The sequence below is a fragment of the Oryzias latipes genome, chromosome 4 (genome assembly GCF_053564925.1).
Source record: "Oryzias latipes strain Hd-rR chromosome 4, Olatipes_Hd-rR_3.1".
Classification (NCBI taxonomy): Eukaryota; Metazoa; Chordata; class Actinopteri; order Beloniformes; family Adrianichthyidae; genus Oryzias; species Oryzias latipes.
In genome coordinates this window covers 35136622-35157298 of record NC_136240.1, presented here as the reverse complement: position 1 = coordinate 35157298, position 20677 = coordinate 35136622, and the positions used below count along the sequence as shown (strand labels likewise).

The 20677-nt window shown below is 40.8% G+C and overlaps 1 protein-coding gene across 1 annotated transcript in view; it reads left to right on the top strand.

Annotated features, from left to right (window-relative positions):
• faf1 (Fas (TNFRSF6) associated factor 1) overlaps window positions 1-20677 on the top strand; it is a 60555-nt gene that overhangs the window by 15499 nt on the left and 24379 nt on the right. Inside the window, exons 7-12 of the mRNA XM_004068368.5 lie at window positions 64-169; window positions 6732-6818; window positions 14767-14862; window positions 14937-15060; window positions 15155-15218; window positions 15329-15410. Of these exons, the coding sequence (XP_004068416.1) occupies window positions 64-169; window positions 6732-6818; window positions 14767-14862; window positions 14937-15060; window positions 15155-15218; window positions 15329-15410 (559 nt within the window). The remainder of the gene's footprint in view (window positions 1-63; window positions 170-6731; window positions 6819-14766; window positions 14863-14936; window positions 15061-15154; window positions 15219-15328; window positions 15411-20677) is intronic.

Here is a 20677-nt window from a genome sequence, read left to right as displayed (position 1 = left end):
TCCCATGTGCTTCCATTTCCTCTGGGTAATTGTCATCTTCTTCTTCTTCTTTGTTTTTTTTAGTGCTCTTCAAGAGTCGTTAAATCAGAACTTCCTGCTGATCATCAGCCACCGCGAGGCTCAGAGAGACTACAGCCTCAACTTCCCGGGCTCCAGAACCATCCAGGAGGTACGGCGCAGAGACTCCACTGCATCCTCTACAACAGTGGTACCGGTCCACGGGACAGTTGGTACCGGGCCGCACAAAACAAAACACGCCATGCTACATTTAGAATTATTATTTATAATCAGACTCTGAAGGAAGTTTTGCTTTGAAAAACTACTGGATCCTCTCCACCACAGCCGAGTCGGTCGGTCTCATGTGGAAAACCCATCCGCTACTTTCACAAAGTGACTAAACCGACCGCAAAATGGAACTTGGAGCCCCTAAGCTAGCAAAGTTAACAACAACAAACGTATTTGGAAAATGTATTTTGGCAGAAAAGATCCAGAGTGGAAACGGAAGAAGACAGAAATCTGTGTTCAACAGACAAAACCAGGAGTCTTTACTCTAAATATGGATTTATTGTGACAATTGTTCCCACAGACCATAATAATGGTGCGTAATAATCAGTGACCGGCTGTCTACTGTTACGAGGATGCTGCTAAAAAAGTTGATCACGTTCATTATCATATTTAGAAAATATCAGTTTCTAAATTCCCCTTTTATCCATTAAGTCTGGTGAGGCTGAAGTTTCTACTTTGACAGTCATGACTTTAGGGAAAATCTGCATCACATTTTAATGGTTCCTACACAAAATCCAATGAAGTTTAAAGCGGCTGCAGATTTTTACAGACGATGGTAAACTTTAACGTTTCTGACGGGAAACTGGAAGCTAAAAAAAATCGGACGCCCACTTCAGCCTCTTGCAGGCGGTCTGTGAAAATGTTATCTGACATTAAACCGGGCTTTGGCCTGGTTGGAGACCACTGATCCACAGCCCACCAGCTGCCTCCTGTCTGATATTATCGACTCATTTCAATCTGTTTCCTTCTATTTTCAAAACTCTCCTGGTCTACTTAGACCGCAGTTTCATTATTCATCTGAAACGGTCTTATTTTCGTAATTACTCGTATCGCCGCCGTGGTCGCCGTCGTTTCCACTTTGTCTTTTTAACTTCTTGTTTGCTTTGCCTGCTGAGCCAGAGACCGTCTAAACGACTGACCGCTGTTAGAACTGCCTGAGTAGCAGACAAAACCGTTGTCATCTGAAAGAAAACAGCGGCTTGGAAAATCCATAAAATATTCATCTTTGATCAAAATAAAAAGCTTTTTCCGTCTGATTACGGAGGAGCATTTCAGAGGCTCGGTGAATGTCTGTGAGCTTAAACTACCGTCACTGACAAACGGGCATTACTGCTCCATACGGCGTCACCTCACAGGGAGAGACCGGAGTAGCTGTTATTCATTATTCACAACATGCAGCCAGCTGCTGCATTTTAGAAGCACTATTCCCAAAGACCAGTTGGGAAGTTGCGTAATAAAACACACTTTATTATTTGTTTTACAAAAAAATACAAAATGTCAGGTCAAACACAGTTTTTCATTTTTGGTTTCTCCCTTTTTCCTTACGGTTTTGTTTTTTGAGGTTATTTTTTCAAACTTCATTTGTCAGCCTTTTCCTCCACAGTATTCAGTTACAGTATTGTTGAATTGACATTTATAGATATGGACCAAAAATGTGTATTTATACATAAAGAAATACAAAGTAAGGTCTGACTAAGAAGTAAAACAGAAAAGAGAAGAAAGCACCCCCCCTCCCCTCCCCAACCCACTGAGGCTCCTAAAAGAGATCACTAAAAAGAGAGAATGATTTTTAACAGTCTCAATTTCTCACATCCAATTTATCAAAGGGAAATGTTTTCACATATTCCATGTCATGGAACATTTTGGTTGTATTGATTTTACCCTGAATCTGAGTTTTTCCAGAGGCTCAGATTCGTCTTTTAATCCAATATTGATTCAGTTTTCAATAAAACAAACAAACAACAATAATATGTAGTTTTTAAAAACCCTTTTCACATAAAACCATGAATTAATAATAAACTTTTGTTAAAGATAGTAAAAAAAAATCTTATTTTACAATATAAAAAAAACAAAACATTGCATTAACAGGAAAGTTAAAGGATTTGATGACTTTGTGTCTTCAGTAAAGGATTCAATGCCAATTTAATTAACTTGAATTCCAGTTGTGTCATTTTTAAAAATATTTTCCATGTTGACAAAATACTACATGTCAAGAAACAAATGAGGGCAAATCTTTGAGCTTCAGTCCTGCAGCCCGGTGTGGGTCAGTCCCCTCAGTGATCATCGGGCTCCTTGCAGGGCCTGTAATGGTGCTAATTGAACAGATTAGTGGAAGCAGCGTCTGATCTGGAGCTTTTCCTCACATTCACTTCTCCTCTTTCGCTCTCTCCTTCTCTCTGCCATCCCTCTTTTTCCCTCCTCTCCCTCTGTGCTCAGGCAGATGGTTTTGATGAGCACCCACTGTGAACCTTAAGTGTTTCTGCTGGGATTACAAACACTGGGGAGGTGCTCCTGCGGTGTGGGAGGGGGTACCGCGGTCACAGAAAAAGGAGTTAAGACTCCTTTGCCTCCTCCTCAGCCTGGTGGGGGGGTTGTAAAAGGCTGTAGGGGACGGAGCCGGGACAATGTGGGCTTAAACAGGCCTCCGTGTCGCTGTTTTTTCCTTACACATGCTTTTCTTTAGACTTCTCAAGGCCTCCTGTGGTGTAGGATTTAACCTACATATATCAAATGTTTACAGCGTGGAAGGGCGGTTTGAAAAAACTAGAATTTTAGCTACAGGTGCCAAAATGGTTATCACAGTGACAGCCTGGGTTTACCTGCTCATCCAGATTCCCTTTGAGCTTTTCTGCCACGTTTTTCTCCTCCTCATTATAAAAGGAGACTGAAACACAGAAGTAACCCCATATTCAGTCTCTTTTCTGCTCATACTGTGTCCACTCGCACATATGGACTCCACTGCAGACTACCTCTCTCACCATTCCTGCTTTTGTCTTAGCCGGAGACCAGCCAATGAGCCCCGTTTGTGCATATCAATGGGGAAAGACTCTGGTCTTTTTGTTCGTTTGTGCCGTAGACGCTGGCTTTGCCTTTCTGGCTCTCCGTGGCCTCACCCCCCCTCCTTTTCCACTCCTTCTTTTACCGTCTCTCCATCTCAACCCAGGGCTAGGGTAGACTTTCATTGGAACTGCCAGACAAGAGTGTGGGGGTAAGTTGCTGGCTAGCTTCTGAGCTAAGCTGGAGAGTAAATGTTTGCCAGGGAAGTAGAGGGTAGAATAGGGATGGCTGCTTGGTCTTTGGGTTGTCCGTGACCAGACTAGTTGTCCTGGGGATTTCCCTCGTCTATTCCACCCCCCCAGTGCTGGGCCTGGGGCCCAGACCTGCTACGCAGCTGGGGAGACCTATATGAAGCAAATGCAGACAGGGCACACAGAACTGAGAAGTGGAAGGTTGGGTGGAGAAGCTAAAGAAAGAATGGCATCTGGTGTCTAAGAGCTGAAGAAAGAGGGAGACGGAGGCCTGTGACTGTTAACGGGACACCTCTCCTGCCCTGTGATTCGCTTCCAGCTGGGGATTACAGGCAGATCGGCCTCCCCGTCCTCTGGATCAGTCAGGGTTATTATTGGCAGCAAAGCCAGCCTCCTTAATGTTGCGTTTAGCTGATTCCTACATTTAAATTCCAAAATTCACTGCTCAACTGATGACTGATCCTCTGCCCTGTGACGGCTCCTCGTTGACATTTCTTTGTGGCTGAACGATGTTTGTCATGAGCCTCAATTGTCTTTTTAAAGAACTCCTCCTAGTTTAGGGAAAACTTTGTACATTTGTTCCAATTTAAAGTAAAATCTGACCTTCATGGTGTCATGTAGTTTGTTGCATGCGTGTGATGATGGCTGCAGTGGTAGACAGGGGGCAGCATTGGACAATATTGTCTCCAATATGATGGATGCAACAAAAAAGGGAAAAGATGTGCTACTTGTAGAGGGTTAAAGTCAATGTGGCGTTGCTTTTGTGGTTTTTATTGACATTTTAGATCGGTCCTCTGCCTCGTCAGATGCTCATGCGTGTCTTCAGTTTGCATGCAGGTTGTGGTTTTGTCATTTGAGGCAGAAAGAGCTGCTGTTGAACTGTTTTCTTAGGCGATATTGTCGTCTGCCAGGTGTCTTTCAGCGAGGATCTCCCCTCTCCTCCCTCCTCACCTTCACTCTTCATGGTGGGCGTTAGTTTGTTGTTTCTCTGATGCCGCTTTAACCTCTGACTGCAGCCTCTTCATTACTAGTGTTTATGCCTCTCCTCTTCCTCCCTTTTCCCCTCTATTCAGCGGCCGGCCAGCTGGTCAGTCAAATCCCTGTAGCCTGGCTGGTCAAACATAGATATTACACTCTGTAATAACACTGGCCACCCGCTTTGACCTCGGCCTGCTATCCTGCCCATAACTTCTCTTCATAAGGAAAGAAACCAAGCAGTGTGCTGTGGGATTTAGGCTGCAGAGAGACAATAGGTGGACTGTGCCACTCATTCATCAGCGCTCGCCCGCCCGCCCGTGTACTCATTTTGTCTCTCCTTATATTTAAACCAGAATGGTTTTGTTTGAGAAGGTCGCCAAATTTTATAATTCCTTTGAGAAATTTGTCAACTCTTTGAACTTTTTTTTTTTAAGAGTCATAATATTTTAAAAGGTTAAAAATGTGATTAGTATTTAATCAGATTAATCTTCAGAAAATGCAATATTGATTCATGAAATCCTTTAATCTATTTTAATCTATGGTGATTTCTTGTGTTTTTAGGCAAAAAATGTTTTAATGTTTAAATGTTTTAAAATGTTTTAATGTTATTGATAGAAGTTGAAATGACCAAATATGCAAAAAAACAAAATTGTCTTGAATGGAAATTGGATCAATTGAATTGAAGTGAATGTGTGAATCCCGATCCTATTGATCCGGTGTTTGAGCAGTGAGATCCAGCCATAAATCATGGACTGAACCGATAATATTGCTTTTGGGCTTCTGCTGCTTTTCCTCTGAGTTTGAATCTGTCAGTAGTGTCCTTTAAGTTTCCACCTCTCTGACCAGCAGCCATGAGCACGCTCAAGGAGCCAGAACACCTCATGGCGTTTTACAAAGACGGGATTTACACCGTGTATGGAGGACTCTGTGCTGGGCAATAGTTGTTTTAGCATCAATGTCCAGCCCCGCGGGCCTGAACGGCCGAATTCTGCCGAACAAACGCCCCATTATCCGCCGTCAGCGCTGCTCAGACACCAACACGGCTTTGATCAGCTCTGACTGGCGCACATCAGGCTGGCGTTGGGGCTCTAAACCAACAACCCGCTGGAGGGTGTAACGCCGCGTTAAGTGGGACGGGCGCTGCTGTCTGCTAACTGTTTAAAAGCCAGGAATGTTATTAAATGATGCAGATACAGCGTCCGTGCATGAATGGGAGAAGAGAAATACTGTTCATTTCAGAGCGTTGGGCTGTTGTCGCTGGGAATTAGCTGTGGCATCCGAGGAATGCTAATAACGCTGCCTGGGTTTTCTTTCCTCTTTTCTTTTCTCCTCCTCTTCTTTTGACTCGTGTCCTCCTTTATTTTCTGTTCAGATTTTTCCTCCCCTGTTTTGATACGAGGAAATCTGATCAAATCTATTGATGCAACAACCGATAACACTTCTGACAAGTTTGTGAAGTGTGTTTGTTATTTGGAACTGAGCTTCCCCACAATCACGTTATGATCCTGCAAAGAATGATGTTCAGTTAGGCGTCACATTTATCAGAATCATAGTATTTAGACTTTTCATTAGTACGTATACTGCAGAAGGAGGTAGCCTAAAAGTAGGAAAAGAACACTGATCTTAAGAAAATCCCTAGAAAGTAGTAAAATGATCTGTCCATGCAGAAGTCAACAAAAAAATCTGATGGTAAGAAATCAAAATCTAGAAACAAGGAGTCCCACACGAGCATTCAGAAAGGGACAAATAAGCTAAAAAAGGAAACTTTTGGATAGAATTAAACAGCCCAATTATAAGTATTTTTTCATTTGCTTGTTCTCAGCAAATGTTTTCTTTTTTCAGTTTTTAGTGTACTTATTTATTTGTATTTAGTTACAGTGACAAAAAACTAGTGGAAATGACCCATTTTAGAACAAGACATGAACAAAATGAGAATACTATCTTAGTACCATTTAAAACAAAATCGTACTTAAATCAAAATGTTCTATTGTCAAGAGTATAGAGATAAAGAATTTACACTAATTCTAAGAATTGTTTCATTTTCCTAAATAGATTTATGTTCTTAAAGTGCTGGGATGTAACTCTTTTTTTTTTTTTAAATTCTCGATTGTGCTGACTTTGAGAAAAGCTTGGAAAGATGGAGAGCAAAGATAAGTTAAAGATTTTCAACCCCTGAAAGTGTCAAATAGTTTGCAGATTACGAGTATTTATCAGAGTCCACAACCTTCAGACCAATCAGGATTTGTTGGTTTCAAACCAAGAAGAATTTGTGAAGAAACAGAGAATATTTCTAGGTTTGCTTTATGCTCCTAAGGTTTGAATACAAGCCAACTTCCTGCTCCGAGTTTGTATTTTTCAATAAAGGACAAAGTTTTATTGCAGTAGCCTCCAATTTAGACTACAAGCAAGTTAAACTAAACTGTCTTTTTCTGTTTCCAGGTGAAGAGGAACATTTCCGACTTGACCAACATCCCAGTTCGGCATCAGCAGTGGGAGGGATGGCCGGCGTCTGCTTCGGATGATTCTGTAAGATCCACAAAACACCAAGTTACTATAACAAAAGTCCCATAAATGAGAAAAACTCAGGTTAAAGTCGATTTATTTTGAAAATGCTTTTCTCAATAACATAATTTTCCATCATCCTCGCTGTCTGTCAGAAGCAGCAAGTAAGATGTTAAAGCTAATTAAGATGTCAAAGTCCCGGGTCTCTATTTGTGGACATTAAAGCTCACATCATGGAGTGCCGCTGACCTCTCCGTCCCAGGGCTGCTCTTCCCAACCATTCACTCTGCACACAGTGGAGCTGATCAGAGCCCGCCCTCATACAGGACCATGAGAAACCTCTGACCCCTTTTGTTTCACCCTTCTTTGACGGCATATGTGTTCCCATGCTAATGGTTTGGGACGGGTTACCAATGCCGCATGGCGAAGCTGCCCGGGTGCACGTTGTTGTGTCAAAGCCCGGCTAACGTTTTCCTTGTGGCTGTATTTGTTTTGGAAAATCCATGTTGACTTGGCCTTTTTTTAATCTGTACATTGTCACATGTGTCCTGTGCAGGAAGGGTCCATCATAACAAATGAGCTTTAGCCACACGGCGATATGCTTTTTGTGTTACCTTCTCGTGTCCTAGATGGATTTGCAGGAACTTGAAATTATTCTGTTTTGGTCAAACCTAATGAGGGATTTCAACCTTTTGGGAAAAAATAAGTTATTTTATTCTGCTAAAACAGTTCTGTTTTAGCCACTACAGCTCAGATGATCCAACGGTGAAGCCCTAAAACACACCGTACTGCTTCAGTACAGCTTTGTCGTTGTTTATCTGACTACCGGAGGAAAAGCAAAATGTTGTTTGTCAAAATTTGTTTTAAATCCATCAAAAACTGTAATTACCTACCTTTACATTTGGTATCACTGAAAATGTCATCTGTTGATACCTAAAGGAGATGTGGTGTTCCCTCATTTATCGAGGGGGTTGTGTTGTATAGATAACCTGCAATAGGTGAAGCCGCCTAAAACTCCTCACTACACACTTTCTACACTTTTCTCTGTTCAAACCTTGATAGAAAAAAAAGTCCAGTGTTCTAGAATGAACCCAAAATTCTGCTCGCCTCAGCAAGCCGATGGCACTCCGCCCAAAGACAGAGTAGATTGATTGACAAGGTCACGAGCCAATCAGGTGGCAGAACATGTTACGTTGCTTAAAAAGAACAAAAAAACGCGCTAAATTGCACTAAAACAAATCCTCAAAACAGCGAGGTTGCAAAAGGTGAACCGTGACTTATCAAAGGAACACTGTAATTCTGTAGTATGCTGTGGTTGGGAAGTACTTACGGTAGGTATAGAAATATTTCTGCATAAGACATTTGCATTACTGTTAGCCATACTCCAACGTACATATACATAGTACACACCTATTGTTTGAGGATCGTCCCTGGATTTTGGTTGGCAGCCAGGCAAAGGACGATAAATTTGATGTGGTCGTGAGCTCCGTCATTTCCTGACGAACACGCCTCGGCCGTGTCTGTTCTCTCTTTGAGGAGAAATATTAGGGAGCAGAGAGACGACAAAGAAGAATAACGGCCTCTGCACTTACCATAGCCCCCTTGTTGAAACGTCTGAAGGTTTTAACAGGGAAAGCCGGCGGCCTGGCTGGCCTAGTGGGCGGGTGGGGAGCCAGCATTTGCGTCTCGCTCATTAGCCCAGGCTCATCTCTGGGGGTTTGGGTCAATACCGACGGCAGAGGCCCATATTGCTTTTAGCTCTTCACGCTGTCCGACTTACAAATGATTTGACGACCATTTAGCTCTGTGTTCAAGTGAGTGGGATCCCTGTGGTTACCTCGCTTATTTACTTTAGCGTATTTATTTGCATTTATGTTATTTTTTTGGTGTTTTCATTTTGTTCTTTGTGCAGAAAACATTATGACATATTTAGGTGTAACGGCACAAACCATGTTTGATTGATACATGTGCAAAATGTTGTTCCTGTTAGTTTTCAGAACAGGTGATTAAAAATTCTGTGACATTTCTCCAAAGCACACTTGAGGCAGTGCAGCTGTCCTTCCATTTTTGACAAATCAAATATTTCCTTTTATGTGTTCACAAGTATACAGTTTGTAATATAGTCCCGCCTAGCCAACTGAAGGATTATGAGAGGAAGCACACTGTCCTTGTGTGACTGTTTGTCTGAGCATTTGTTTTCATTTTCTTTGGGTTTAGCACATCACCAGAGCCTCCACAGCATTGGAGAAAGTTCCCGAGCAGAGGGAAGTGTGTTGGGCTTTGCAATAGTTAAAACTTGACGGAATTCACTTTATTCCAAGTAGATCAAATCAAATACTCTGGCATTATTTACAAATACCATGATGTAGCTCTGCCTCCAAATGCCTCTTGATTCTGGAGGCTTTGGAAAAGCTTTTCGGAACAGCGCAGAGGATGATGACAGGGGTCTTCACAACAGCTGATCTGAGAGGCCAACTGGACTCCAGCATCCTCTGCTGATGGAGCTACACTGATCAAGCCTTCTTCTGTTGTGTACTTTGAGTTTTCCAGCTTTTTTCCTCCAACAGTTTGGCATCAGACGTTCCAGAAAAGGCTTAATGCCATCAGAGAGGTTTTGAATTTCTGTGCTTTTTATCCACACCTGTTGCTATGATCGACAGCCAGGACTTATTGCCTGTCATGTACCTGCTCACCAACCCTCCTAGTAGATAATTCTTGACATTTATGCAGTGTTTCATGGTGTTTGCTAATGTATTAATGCCGAGTAGCCTCTGAGATGCCTGGCCTCGTAGTGCAGCGCCCGTTTCCCAGCAGCCAAAAAAAGGAATCATTCTGCACCTGATTGGGGCCTTTGGAACCAAGAGTTTATTGAAGAGGGCCCTGTGGTTACCGTAGCAACAGACTTAACCAATACCCTCCAGCAGATTGTAGGCCAGCATCAGAGAGCCCTCAGAAATGATGTAGCTCGACATTTTGTGGAGTCTTTTCCTTCAAATTAGCCGTCTGTGTAGCTGGGAGGACGTTGAAGTGTTCTTCAGAGGAAATGTTCTCCTCATCTAGAGTTTAGTCTCATTTAAGCATCGGTGAATGACAACATGCCCTCTTTTTTTTTCTTTTTACATCGCAATAGCGCAAAACTTCTCAGAAACCACCTTTGTGTCCTCCTCAAAGCCCCACCCTGCCTTTTTTTCTGTCAGCGTTGTGTTGCTGCATAAACAACATGGTGGAGTAACGCGGTTTACTGTGGTTGTGATAGCCTTCTCTGCAGCTGTCAGCGGTAATTATCTCACTCTCACAGCCAGACACCCAATCCAAACACTGCCGACACTAGAAAAGAAAAATGAAACACGCAGAGAAAAAAGGAGGGAGAGGAGCGGAGAAAAAGAAAAAGAATAGCAGAAGAGGGTAAAAAGAGCCAAGGGGGGAGATGGACAGGAGGGTGGGGATAACAGAGGGGAAATTCTTTCCCTGTATCTGCCGCTGAATGCTTCCAGTCTCAATGCAAGTGTTAATTAAAAGAATCCAAAAAAGAGGAGCCAGTTCCTTTTGTGTGGAGATGAGAAGAGGGTCACTTGGGGAGGGGGGGGTTAACCTCATCCTCCCCGGACCTCGTGCCCTGCGGCGCATGAACCTTGTTTCCACGTTTCACCACTGAAGCGCTGAGCTACACTCGTGTTCTTCAAGATGATGGACGCCATTGGGTCAAAGCGAGGAAGACGTCTGAGAGCCACTCAACACAAGCCCCCCTTTTCACTTCCCCTCCTTCATTAATTCAGGCTGTCATTGAAGCGGGAAGTGACCAACTTTATTTATACACTTAAGTCCTCAGCCAAGAGCCTCTCTTTCAGAGCAGAAAACGATTTTTTGAGATCTTCTCAGAAGTTGCTGTTAAGATTTGACTGTCAACCAGAGAACAAAACCTTTGAACGATTACCTTTGTCATTTACATTTCTCTACTTTTCCCTAATACCTTCAGCCATCCAATCCCAGCAGCCTTTGATCACAAACATGGTGTTACCATCCACTCCGTTTTCCAATCTTTCAAAGGGGCTGGAAGAAAAAACATCCCATTTCAACGCCTGAACATCCTATCTTTGCTGCTTTTACATTTTCTCTGCCATTTTTCATTCTGTGTTTGCAAGTTATCAGTGAGGACATCCTGAAGGTCTGCTCGTGTGTGGTTATGTCGATCAACCGAAATCAGATCTATTTTTATTTGTTGCAATTTCAATTCAAGAAATTATTGAAAGAAATAATCAAATGGATAATGTACATATTGGTATAAACGCTGCTTTTGGTTAGTTTTTGATGTAAAAGTTCCTAATTTTATCAATGAAAGATCCAGTTGTGTAAAATCATTTTTCTTAACCAAACAAATGTGGTTTTGGGTGGACGTGTATAAGTAAGAGTGATATGTAATGTATCCACGGTGAACTCCTGTGCATTTAGGCTTCACTGAACGTCATGTTTTCATTTGGGACTCCACCTTGTGAGTGATGGCTCCTTCCATTCCTATACTGACTCCAGATTGACCAGAGTTGGAGTGAAAGACCCACTCTGATGAAAATGCTGTTTTTATCGTGTTCTTATGGCTTTTTCTGATGGAAACCATATATAAAGAAAATTAAACTTCAGATTGCATTTCTGAATGTTTATTCAAATAGTTGTGAATCAGAAGCAGAAAAGCAAATTGCATCGTCAGAAGCTATGTCTTACAAAACAACAGAGGTTTTTTTGATTTTGTCAAGAACAGCAGAATCAAAATTCAGACCACAGAGAAGGTTTTGACAATAGATCAAAAGATGATCGGGACTTCAGAGCCATTGGTCCATCTCCTGGATTTGTGTTCTTTAGTTGCACTGGGACTGAATCTACTGACTTGTTCAAAAAAAGTCATTGAAGGCTTTTGGGAAATACAAACAAGTCAAATTGTTAAGGTAGTAAATGGGAAAACCAGGTTAAAAGTCCTCTAAAGTAGACGATGATGTACTATTTTTATATGTACACAAAGATGTTCATGTATGCCTGGTTGGAAATCAGTGTTTAGGATTTTAGTTTGAATTAACTATGGAAGCATGACAGTTGTTATCACATTCTGTTTTTGTCACAGAATTTAGTTTTATAGTGTGATGTTTTCGTAACCCAGTCCTTGGCGATGCTCCGTCCTTTTTTTAAATCTGAATGTCTCATTTGCTCAACAAACGTCTCTCCGGTACAAAGTTGGTTAGGGTTGAATTGCACGGACAAAGACGAAGCAATCCAGTTGAGTGTTCTTCGTAGGTGTTCCTCCTGCATCCTTGCTCTGACACCGACGTGCTTTTCATTGTCAAGCAAACACTTGCTTTGAATTGGTGACATAAGAAACACAATCTGTTTCTTCTGCATTGTGTGAGTGCAGTGCTGGGCTTTTCAATGAGTAATCGGTGAGGCACTTTTACAAAAAAAAGCTGATGTGTGATGTCATTCCGGGTTTGCAGTTTAAATCGCGCTAGGCAGTCTAGACGGTGCGCTTAAGACAACACAGAGGAAGAACACTCATCAAGATATTATTCTTTCTCAAATGTCACGGGAGATACTGGCTTTCTCATATATCATCTCATTTGTTGCTGCGCTGGTGGGAATTATAAACACAGGGGTCAATATTAGAACCGGCTTCAGTATATCCCCACTCGTCCTCCTGAAAGCTTCAATAAATGGCTGTTTTTCTATTAAAGATCAGTGTGACAGAACTCATTTTCTCCGTTTAGCAGAAAAATCGATATGTAAACAGGGAAGATGGTTTGACTTGTAAAGAAAGAAACTCGCCATTTTTTAGTTCTAAGAATTTACATGTCCGGAATAGTTTCACAAGGATCAGATCTTCAAAATAAAAAATGAAAAAAAAAAACCTCATATGAGCAAAAAATTTGGAGAAAGTCATCGTTACGAAAAATGAAATTGATGTAAGGCCTGTACATCCATTTAGCGGTTAAATGTAAAAATGTTTTTGGTTTTTAGGATAACTTTTGATCTACAACTTTGGTTCTTTCCATGCATACATTTCTAATCATCTTTGTTGGTTTGTTTTTCGTAACTTTAGACAGAAATTGCATCTTTAAGCATGTTTTTAGTAGAAAATGTGTTTGTGTGCTTTGGATCATCACTGTTTCATTACCCTTTTTGTTCAAACTGTATCTGTTAGACTATTATGGTTTGGTGTTTGGTTCTGCTCAGTTAAAACTAAATGCAAAATGAGCCCAAACCAGCATCCTTCCACCTCCATGACAGACCGGTGTCTGTGCTGGGAGAAAAAACAATGTTTGACATTTTTTTAAATTATTTAATGTGGTTTGTTTATATGTAAAAATGCAAGACTCTCCACAAAGTTCTGTCAATATAAAGTATTATTTTTTAAAATGATGCCATTCTTTTTATAGTCTTTTATCTTATTTTGTTTAATTCAATTTTATCTATATGACCCAATATTACAACAATAGTCATCTCAGTGGGCTTCATATCGGTAAGGAAAAACTCCTAAAAAAAAAGATTCTGGAAAAAAATGAAACCTCAGGGGTGTCCACACGAAGGAGGGATCCTCCCCCATGATGGACAGGCCATGAACCAGAACTCTAGGAGAGAATTAGCTTATCTAACTCTACAACTACATGTTTCTATAGATGGGCTTCATCCAGATTGTCTTAAACATCCAACGTAAAAATAATACATTCAGAGTCTAGATTCAAGTCTTTGCTTTGAGAAATGTTGAGTTAATTGTTCTTAAGCTTGGAGTATTTGGGTTTGATCTACAGGTCTATATGTCGGCTGCATGAACTTATGTCAAACCAAAAAAAACATTAAATATAAAAACAGGAACCTCATTAAAACTATTAAAAAGGTGTTAAAGTTGTTCAACAGAACCAACTCTGCTGGTCACACGCTGCTTTTGCATGTTGGAATTGATAAAGTCCTTCTTCAGACATTTTACTATAAATAAAACATCTTTAAATGAATGGAAATGTAATATTTAACTTATTTTTTTAAAGAGCGTGTTGGGACAATAGCAACACACAAGGTGTTTTTGTTTCATGCATTTTACTGAATATCGCCTTGATTAAACTAGAAAATAGAGTTTGTTGTGTTGGTCACAGTTGCTGACAAGCTCTGCTGGTTACACCATTCACTCCTGTCTCGTTTTGGGGAGAAGCTCCCTTCAGTCTGTGCAGTTCTTTTCAGATTCAGTCGGCGTTGCATGTAATCGTCTCCTGATTCACCCGTGTCCAGCTGTTCTTTGTGCGTCTTAGTACCTGACAATGGAAGCAGATCAGAGGACCTCTGCGGGGTCGAGCAGCTTCTTTGCCGCTTATTACAGCCAGCTTCCCTGCTTTCCCCTCTGTTGTTTAGGAGTGCATTCTCCCAGAAAAGTCTTTGCTTCTGGGCTTTCTGATGGCCTCTTGTCAATTAGTCAGTGGGTGAATAAATGGTTGCATTATTCCTCGGTAATGCAACATTCAAGCAGGCTTTGAGAAATGCTGACCGGTCATTCATTAGTAATTGTGGACCTAAACAAACATCCGCAGCTTCACGATGTCTTTAGTATTTTTTAAATAGTTCTAGAACTTATTCCAAGTGTTATTGTTCTTCCAAAATAGTGCGTTTATTATCCCCAAAGATCTGATACAAGACACTGTAGCTGTAATGAGTCCCAGCTGACTTTTTCAGGCTATGGATTTGGGAGCTCATTAGTCAGTCACACCTTTCCAGAAAACCACTGAAGGTGTAGAGAAGCAGCTTTAGTTTAGTTTAGTTTAGTTTTTAAAGAATTTGGTTTATAAATCATTGATTTCAAGTGGAATTTGTTTTTTGGTTAGTTTTATTATAGTGAATATTCAATTTATGAATAATGGAGTTAGTAAAGCATTTTATTTATGAATGGGATTGTTCTTGCTCATCAGACCAGACATAATGTTCCTTTTTCTTGTTTTTTGGTTCGTAGATGACACTAGCCCTCTCTGGAATCAGCTATCCCTGCCATCACCTTAGTGTTTGTCGAAGATCCTCACCAGCCAACATGCAGGAACCCACAGAAGAGGTGCTTCACATAAAAGCCGACGTGCGTTTCCTCCGTTCTCCCTGAGGACAAGCTAACGTCTGATTTGCCTCCAGAGTGCAGACGTCCACATGATCAGCGACAGCGAGGGCGACGATTTCGAAGATGCTTCTGAATTCGGTGTGGACGACACAGAGATGTTCGGAATGGGATCCTCAACCTGTCGGAAATCTCCTATGAGTGAGTGGACGGAAAAGCTCATTGAAAGGGAAGTGAAACCCTGGCTTCATACTGTAATTCCCCGAATAAACTGCTTTTTTTTCTCTCTCTGTAGTGCCAGAGAATAGTGAGAATGAAGCAGATGCCTTACTTCATTTTACTGCCGAATTTTCCTCAAGGTGAGTTCTGTGTCAGGGACTGATTTGAGGAATCTTTATATACCAAATGGCTTGAATGTAGCCATGTTTCCCATTTGGATTGAAGAGTAAACCTGCTCTGTGTGTGGTAGGTATGGAGAGACCCACCCAATGTTCTTCATAGGCTCTTTGGAGGCAGCGTCTCAAGAGGCCTTCTATGGCAAAGCCAGAGATGTAAGTCAACTGTCCAGAATGTCAGATGTGCTTTGATCGCTAACCTTTTTGCTGCAAGTGTGTGAAAGGAATTATAATTTTCTTTCTTTCGAATGTTTTATATTTACATCTTTTATGGATATATTTCATAAACTGACAGAGGGGGACTGCAAACGGAGTAGGATGTTATTCATCCTTTCTCTGTTAAGTGAAAAGCTGTATTACTCCTATATTTTGATTTTAAAATTAAACTTGTGGGACTTTAAAACCCCAATAATAAGTGTTAAAACAAGCCCTGATAAATGACTACATTGATATTTCCAGTTCACAGTATATATGTTAACTCTGTCACTTCATAAAAACAGTGTATTATTATCTCTGAACACAGATCTGGCTGTTAAATGATCTTTTCCTGTCACCCAGATTGTGGGAAGGAAAACATTCTCATCATATGTAACCTGCAAAGGCTTCTTAATTGCTGAATATTGGTGGAAAAAATGGTCAAATCAATAATTTAATGTCTCAAGACAATAAAAAACACTAACCTGAACCTTACTTTGGTTTATAATTTAGTCAATGGAACTTCCTATGAACATGTCTGGTTTCACAATAACCTCTGTTATTATGTGGTAAATTAAAACCTTGCGTTTGGAACTGTGTGATAACCCTTTGCTGCTTCAGTGGTAATTAAGAGAGAAGACCAGAGACGACTAAACAAGTGCAATGGATTATTGATCCTCAACTAGAGAACAGTTCCCTGTAATTTACTGCTCTGGAACCGTTTGCTAACAAAAACATGTTAGGTTAGTATCTTGGAGCAGTCGTTGCTGCACATCAATTTGAGAAGAAATATTTGACACAGTTTTAAATCCAAACAAAACTGTGGTCAGTTCCTTTCAGACTGTTCAGTGAGCATCCAGCTTTATTTAGTTGAATGCTGTAAAGCTTTCAATCCATTGTTTTCCTGTTTCTCTTTCTTTATTCTAGTATCTTCCTCCATGTTTGCCGCTTAACTTCTACAATTTTTCAGCTATTTCAACCATTCAACTATCCAAATGTTCAGCTCTTTCAGCTTTTCCCAGCTATGACTTCTGCTCCTTCAAATCCTTGAACTTTTCCAAAATGTTCCAGGATTTCTGCCTCCATTGAAATCCATGGGGAATCCTTAGAGCAGAAGCTCGCTGGTTCGAAACCCGGCTCGCTGACATTTTTCACAAACATATCTTTTATGTTATTGAGCTGTTTTGACTTTGTTTATGGTTAACTTTGATCATTTCTTTCTTTATTTCTTTATATATATATATATATATATATATATATATATATATATATATATATATATATATATATATATATATATATATATATATATATATATATATATTTTTCCAATTATTCCCCTTTAAGTTTCATTTTTATTCAGCGATATAGCGTCAACCCTGCCTTTTCTTCTGGAAATGCAGCTCCTTCTAGTTAGATTTGAATTTGTTGTTGGAGCAATGCCTTCTGGGTAGGACAGAGCAACATGGCGGTGTCTAAACACACGTGCCGGGTGGAGTAGAGACTCAGCCGTGACACATGGAAGCCGGTTGGTGACTGAACCGCCAGGCCTTGTTTTGCAGCCGCATCACCTGTGTGCAGTCAGCGGGTTTACGGCGACCCCCTCCTGCATCGTGACGTTCTCTGTAGTCAGATGTGAAGCCATCTGTCCTGACAGCTGAAGCTTGGTCAAAACCGCTCATGGAGATGAGATGGTTTCAGATGGCACTTGAACTTGATCCATTTCTGTTGTTTAAGAAAATACAGGGAATGACATTGCTTCATTGTTTTCTCTGTCATGCTCCTTTCTCTGTATCTTCTGTTATGGAGCCTCACATTGACCTGATTAGCCGGTCAGGAAGGAAAACGTCTTTTGAGTTGGAGACTCAAACCTCACTTCATCCATCTGTGGTGGATGTTCTTGACTCATGCAACAGAAAAGGTTGCCTTCTCCATGTTTGGTTGCCTTTAGGCTCAGAAGTCACCTCTTTCAGAGCATCCATAATTAATTACTCATGTTGATCAAATCTGGTTTATTGATTTGATTTTGTTTGTTTTTTATGCTGAAATTGCTTAAAATAAAGACAAAATGCACCAAAAAGAGACATCAATCACATTTCACATTTCCACTGATATATACTGCACACACAGGACACATTAAATAAAAATTAAATAAATAGAGTTGGATTAATCGCTTAAAATGAATCAGGCTATCATCAATTTTTACACACTGCAGGTTAGAAGTAATTTTCCATTATCTTTGCTCTGATATTTATGCAGAAACTGAACAAACTGAATGTTGGGGTTAGGAACCCCTAAGAAAAATAGTCAAAGCATCTAATTTGTGTATGTAGATTGTGTTTTTAAAATGCAATTTCTGTATATTAGTGCGTGTTTTTTTCCTCTGTAACTTTGCATCTATGACATTGTATAACCCCATGACTCATTTTCTGAAATTTTACCCTCGTCACCGTGGCGACGGGCTTTATTTTTAGCGGTCCGCTGTCCATTTTGCTGTTCTGCAGCGTTGCCCTTTTAAGAATGCTTGTATCTACTGACAGCTTGTGTGGATTACAGCCTTATTAAACCGTGAGGACATGGCAAGATGTTGGGGGTTCAGATCCCCAGGAGAACAAAGGAAGAGGGTTATATAAATGACTTAAAGGGTACAATTATCAACACGGTCCGAACTGTGAGATGAAAGCTTTTTTCCCCACTCGGTGGAAAAAATGACGCGTAAACATATTTTCTGCTGGGAAATTTAACCCTATATTGAAGCCTGGCATCGTGCCTTCATCTCAGCTGATCTCCTCTTCTAAGCCAGCACAATATGGCGGATGTGTCTGTGGTGATTCACTGTGTGTGTGTGTGTGTGTGTGTGGGTATGTGTGTGTACTGTACCGCTGTGCTGTACACTGCACAGGGCCACAGAAATATTTATTTTCACCGCATTTCGCTTCACTCTGACTGAGCTTGATTTAGCCCGCCAACTGTGCGGCGGTTAAAATGGCTTTAGAGAAGCTGTTGAGCACGAGGACTTTTTATGAAAAACGGAAGCGATTTCTTGTTTGTCATGTTTTGTCACAAGTAGCCTGGACGACAGGCCAGAACATGCTGCTTTTGATGGTTTCACAACACAGTAGCATATGTGCACACATTACAGCAGCCATTCAGCCGTCTCTTCATTCGCTGTTCGCCTTGTCTTGTTAAAAAATCCTATTTTTTCTCAGGGAAAAGGCCCAGATTATTACAAGGACACTGGAATGGGGGCAGATTTAGCAGATAACTTTGCTGTTTTATAAACAGAGGAATCAGTGGCACTCTCCCAAAGACGGGGAAAGCTAATCACTAAGCAAAACACTGCATTTGATGAAGTGTTTCTAAAGGTGTGTGTTGGGGCTCTGTTGAGATGGACTCAATCCATCCTTAATGAAAATGCTTTGGGCTGCAGAGCTGAGCTGAACTCTCCTGGGGATCAGCGGCTGGTCGGAGCGCACAGAGAAACGGGCCACCCATCACCAACCACGATCCCCGCTAAATCCCCATCAACGCCGTGGTTAATCACTCTAACCCCGCTCTCCACGCCGCTCTCCTGTCTGCCACACACAAAGACGCATCAAAATTCATAGCCTTTCTGGAGTGGGGAGTTCAGGGATTTATCACTGCCAAGTATCCACTTTAAACCCTGGCAGTAGCTCTCCAGAGTCAAGAGGAAAGAGCAGCCGCTCGGCGTACGACACTGAGACGTATACATTTACCAGATCTATGTAGAGGGCAGAGACCGCCAAAGAGAATTACCATCCAAACAGATATAGACTGAGGCAACAAAAGAAAGAAAATAAAAATTCATGATGTAAGTTTTTTCTCACAAAACTGTCTATTGTTTAGGTTACAGCCTAGTCTTAATGTGCACTGATGCAGGATATATCATCTTGAGATGACCTTAATTATTGAGAAAAATAAACTGAAACTCAGGAAACAGAAGCACTTCTTGGAGTTGGCCTGCATTATGAACACAGACTTGATCTGTCAGACATGAGGATCCTGTCCTGACTGTCCTAGCGTTGCTGAGGGTCTGCAGATATAACACGATGAATGTCTTTTACTGTACTCCACCTTGGAAGCACACATAAAGTATTGATGAGCTGAAGCTGAAAGCAGCTTTTAGAAAAAGCTTAAAACAAAATAAGTGTGGCTGAGTTAAATCAAGACGATGCTAAATCAAGTCCTCTTTTCTCACAGAGAAGAAGGGGTCTAAGTGTAGGGATGTCCAGGGTCTGTCTAGTTTAGTCTAGCAGTTAGTTATTCCTATTTTATGACTGATTCTATGTTTTTGTACAGTTATTGATGTGAAGCCCATTGAGACAACTGTGTTGTGATATCGAGCTATGTAAAAAAGATTGAATTCAATGAAAGTGTAATGGGCATAAATACGTTTGTGAGTTGTAAAGATGGAAAAATCAGCTAAAAGCTTGTCAAGATATATATATTAAATTCAAATAAGTCTGTAACGACCACAAATTTTAAATTCCAGGAGCTACAGACTAAACTTTAGTTTAAATTAGATGTTGGTCACCAGCTAAGGTTTTTTAGCCCACAAGGAGTCGGAGAAATCCTCTCCAAATCGGTTCTACGTTTGATTAGTCCGGTGGAAGAAAACTAGAATGAGGACAAAACTGGTGTATGAATCTACATGAAGGGTCCTGTAAAAAAAACAAGAAACAGCAGGTTTGTTTAAACAAGATAGGAAACAAGATAGGAAATGTTAAAAATAGGAATCCTCTCTACTTTAAAATTTTAAAGCACTAGATGTCATTTATAACTATTTCTTAAGGCAGAAATATATTTTTTTAACACAATGTCTACATCAATGGCACAAAGACATTGATGAGCTCTAAAAGGACCAATCTTTATAAGATGACAGATCGAGGCCTTTAGGTTGGTTTCATTTGTTTGATTTTCGATCAGATCTTCTGTCGTCGATAAATTAAACTTCTCGACCACATTCCAACATATGGCATGGTTGAAAAAGCCTCTCTGATCATTTTTATTTATCCATTTTCAAAGTGGTCCCAGGGTTCTTTTAATGATAATTTTGCCATTTTAAGCCAAAATCGTTTTCTAGGACATAGTTTCTCCAAAGCGGCAATAGTTCATAAGAAATGCGCTCTGAGTTGTTGGCGGGACCGCTGGTCACCACTCTGCGGCGCCCATAACTGAGAGCGATCTGTTTATGCGCTCCCCCAACC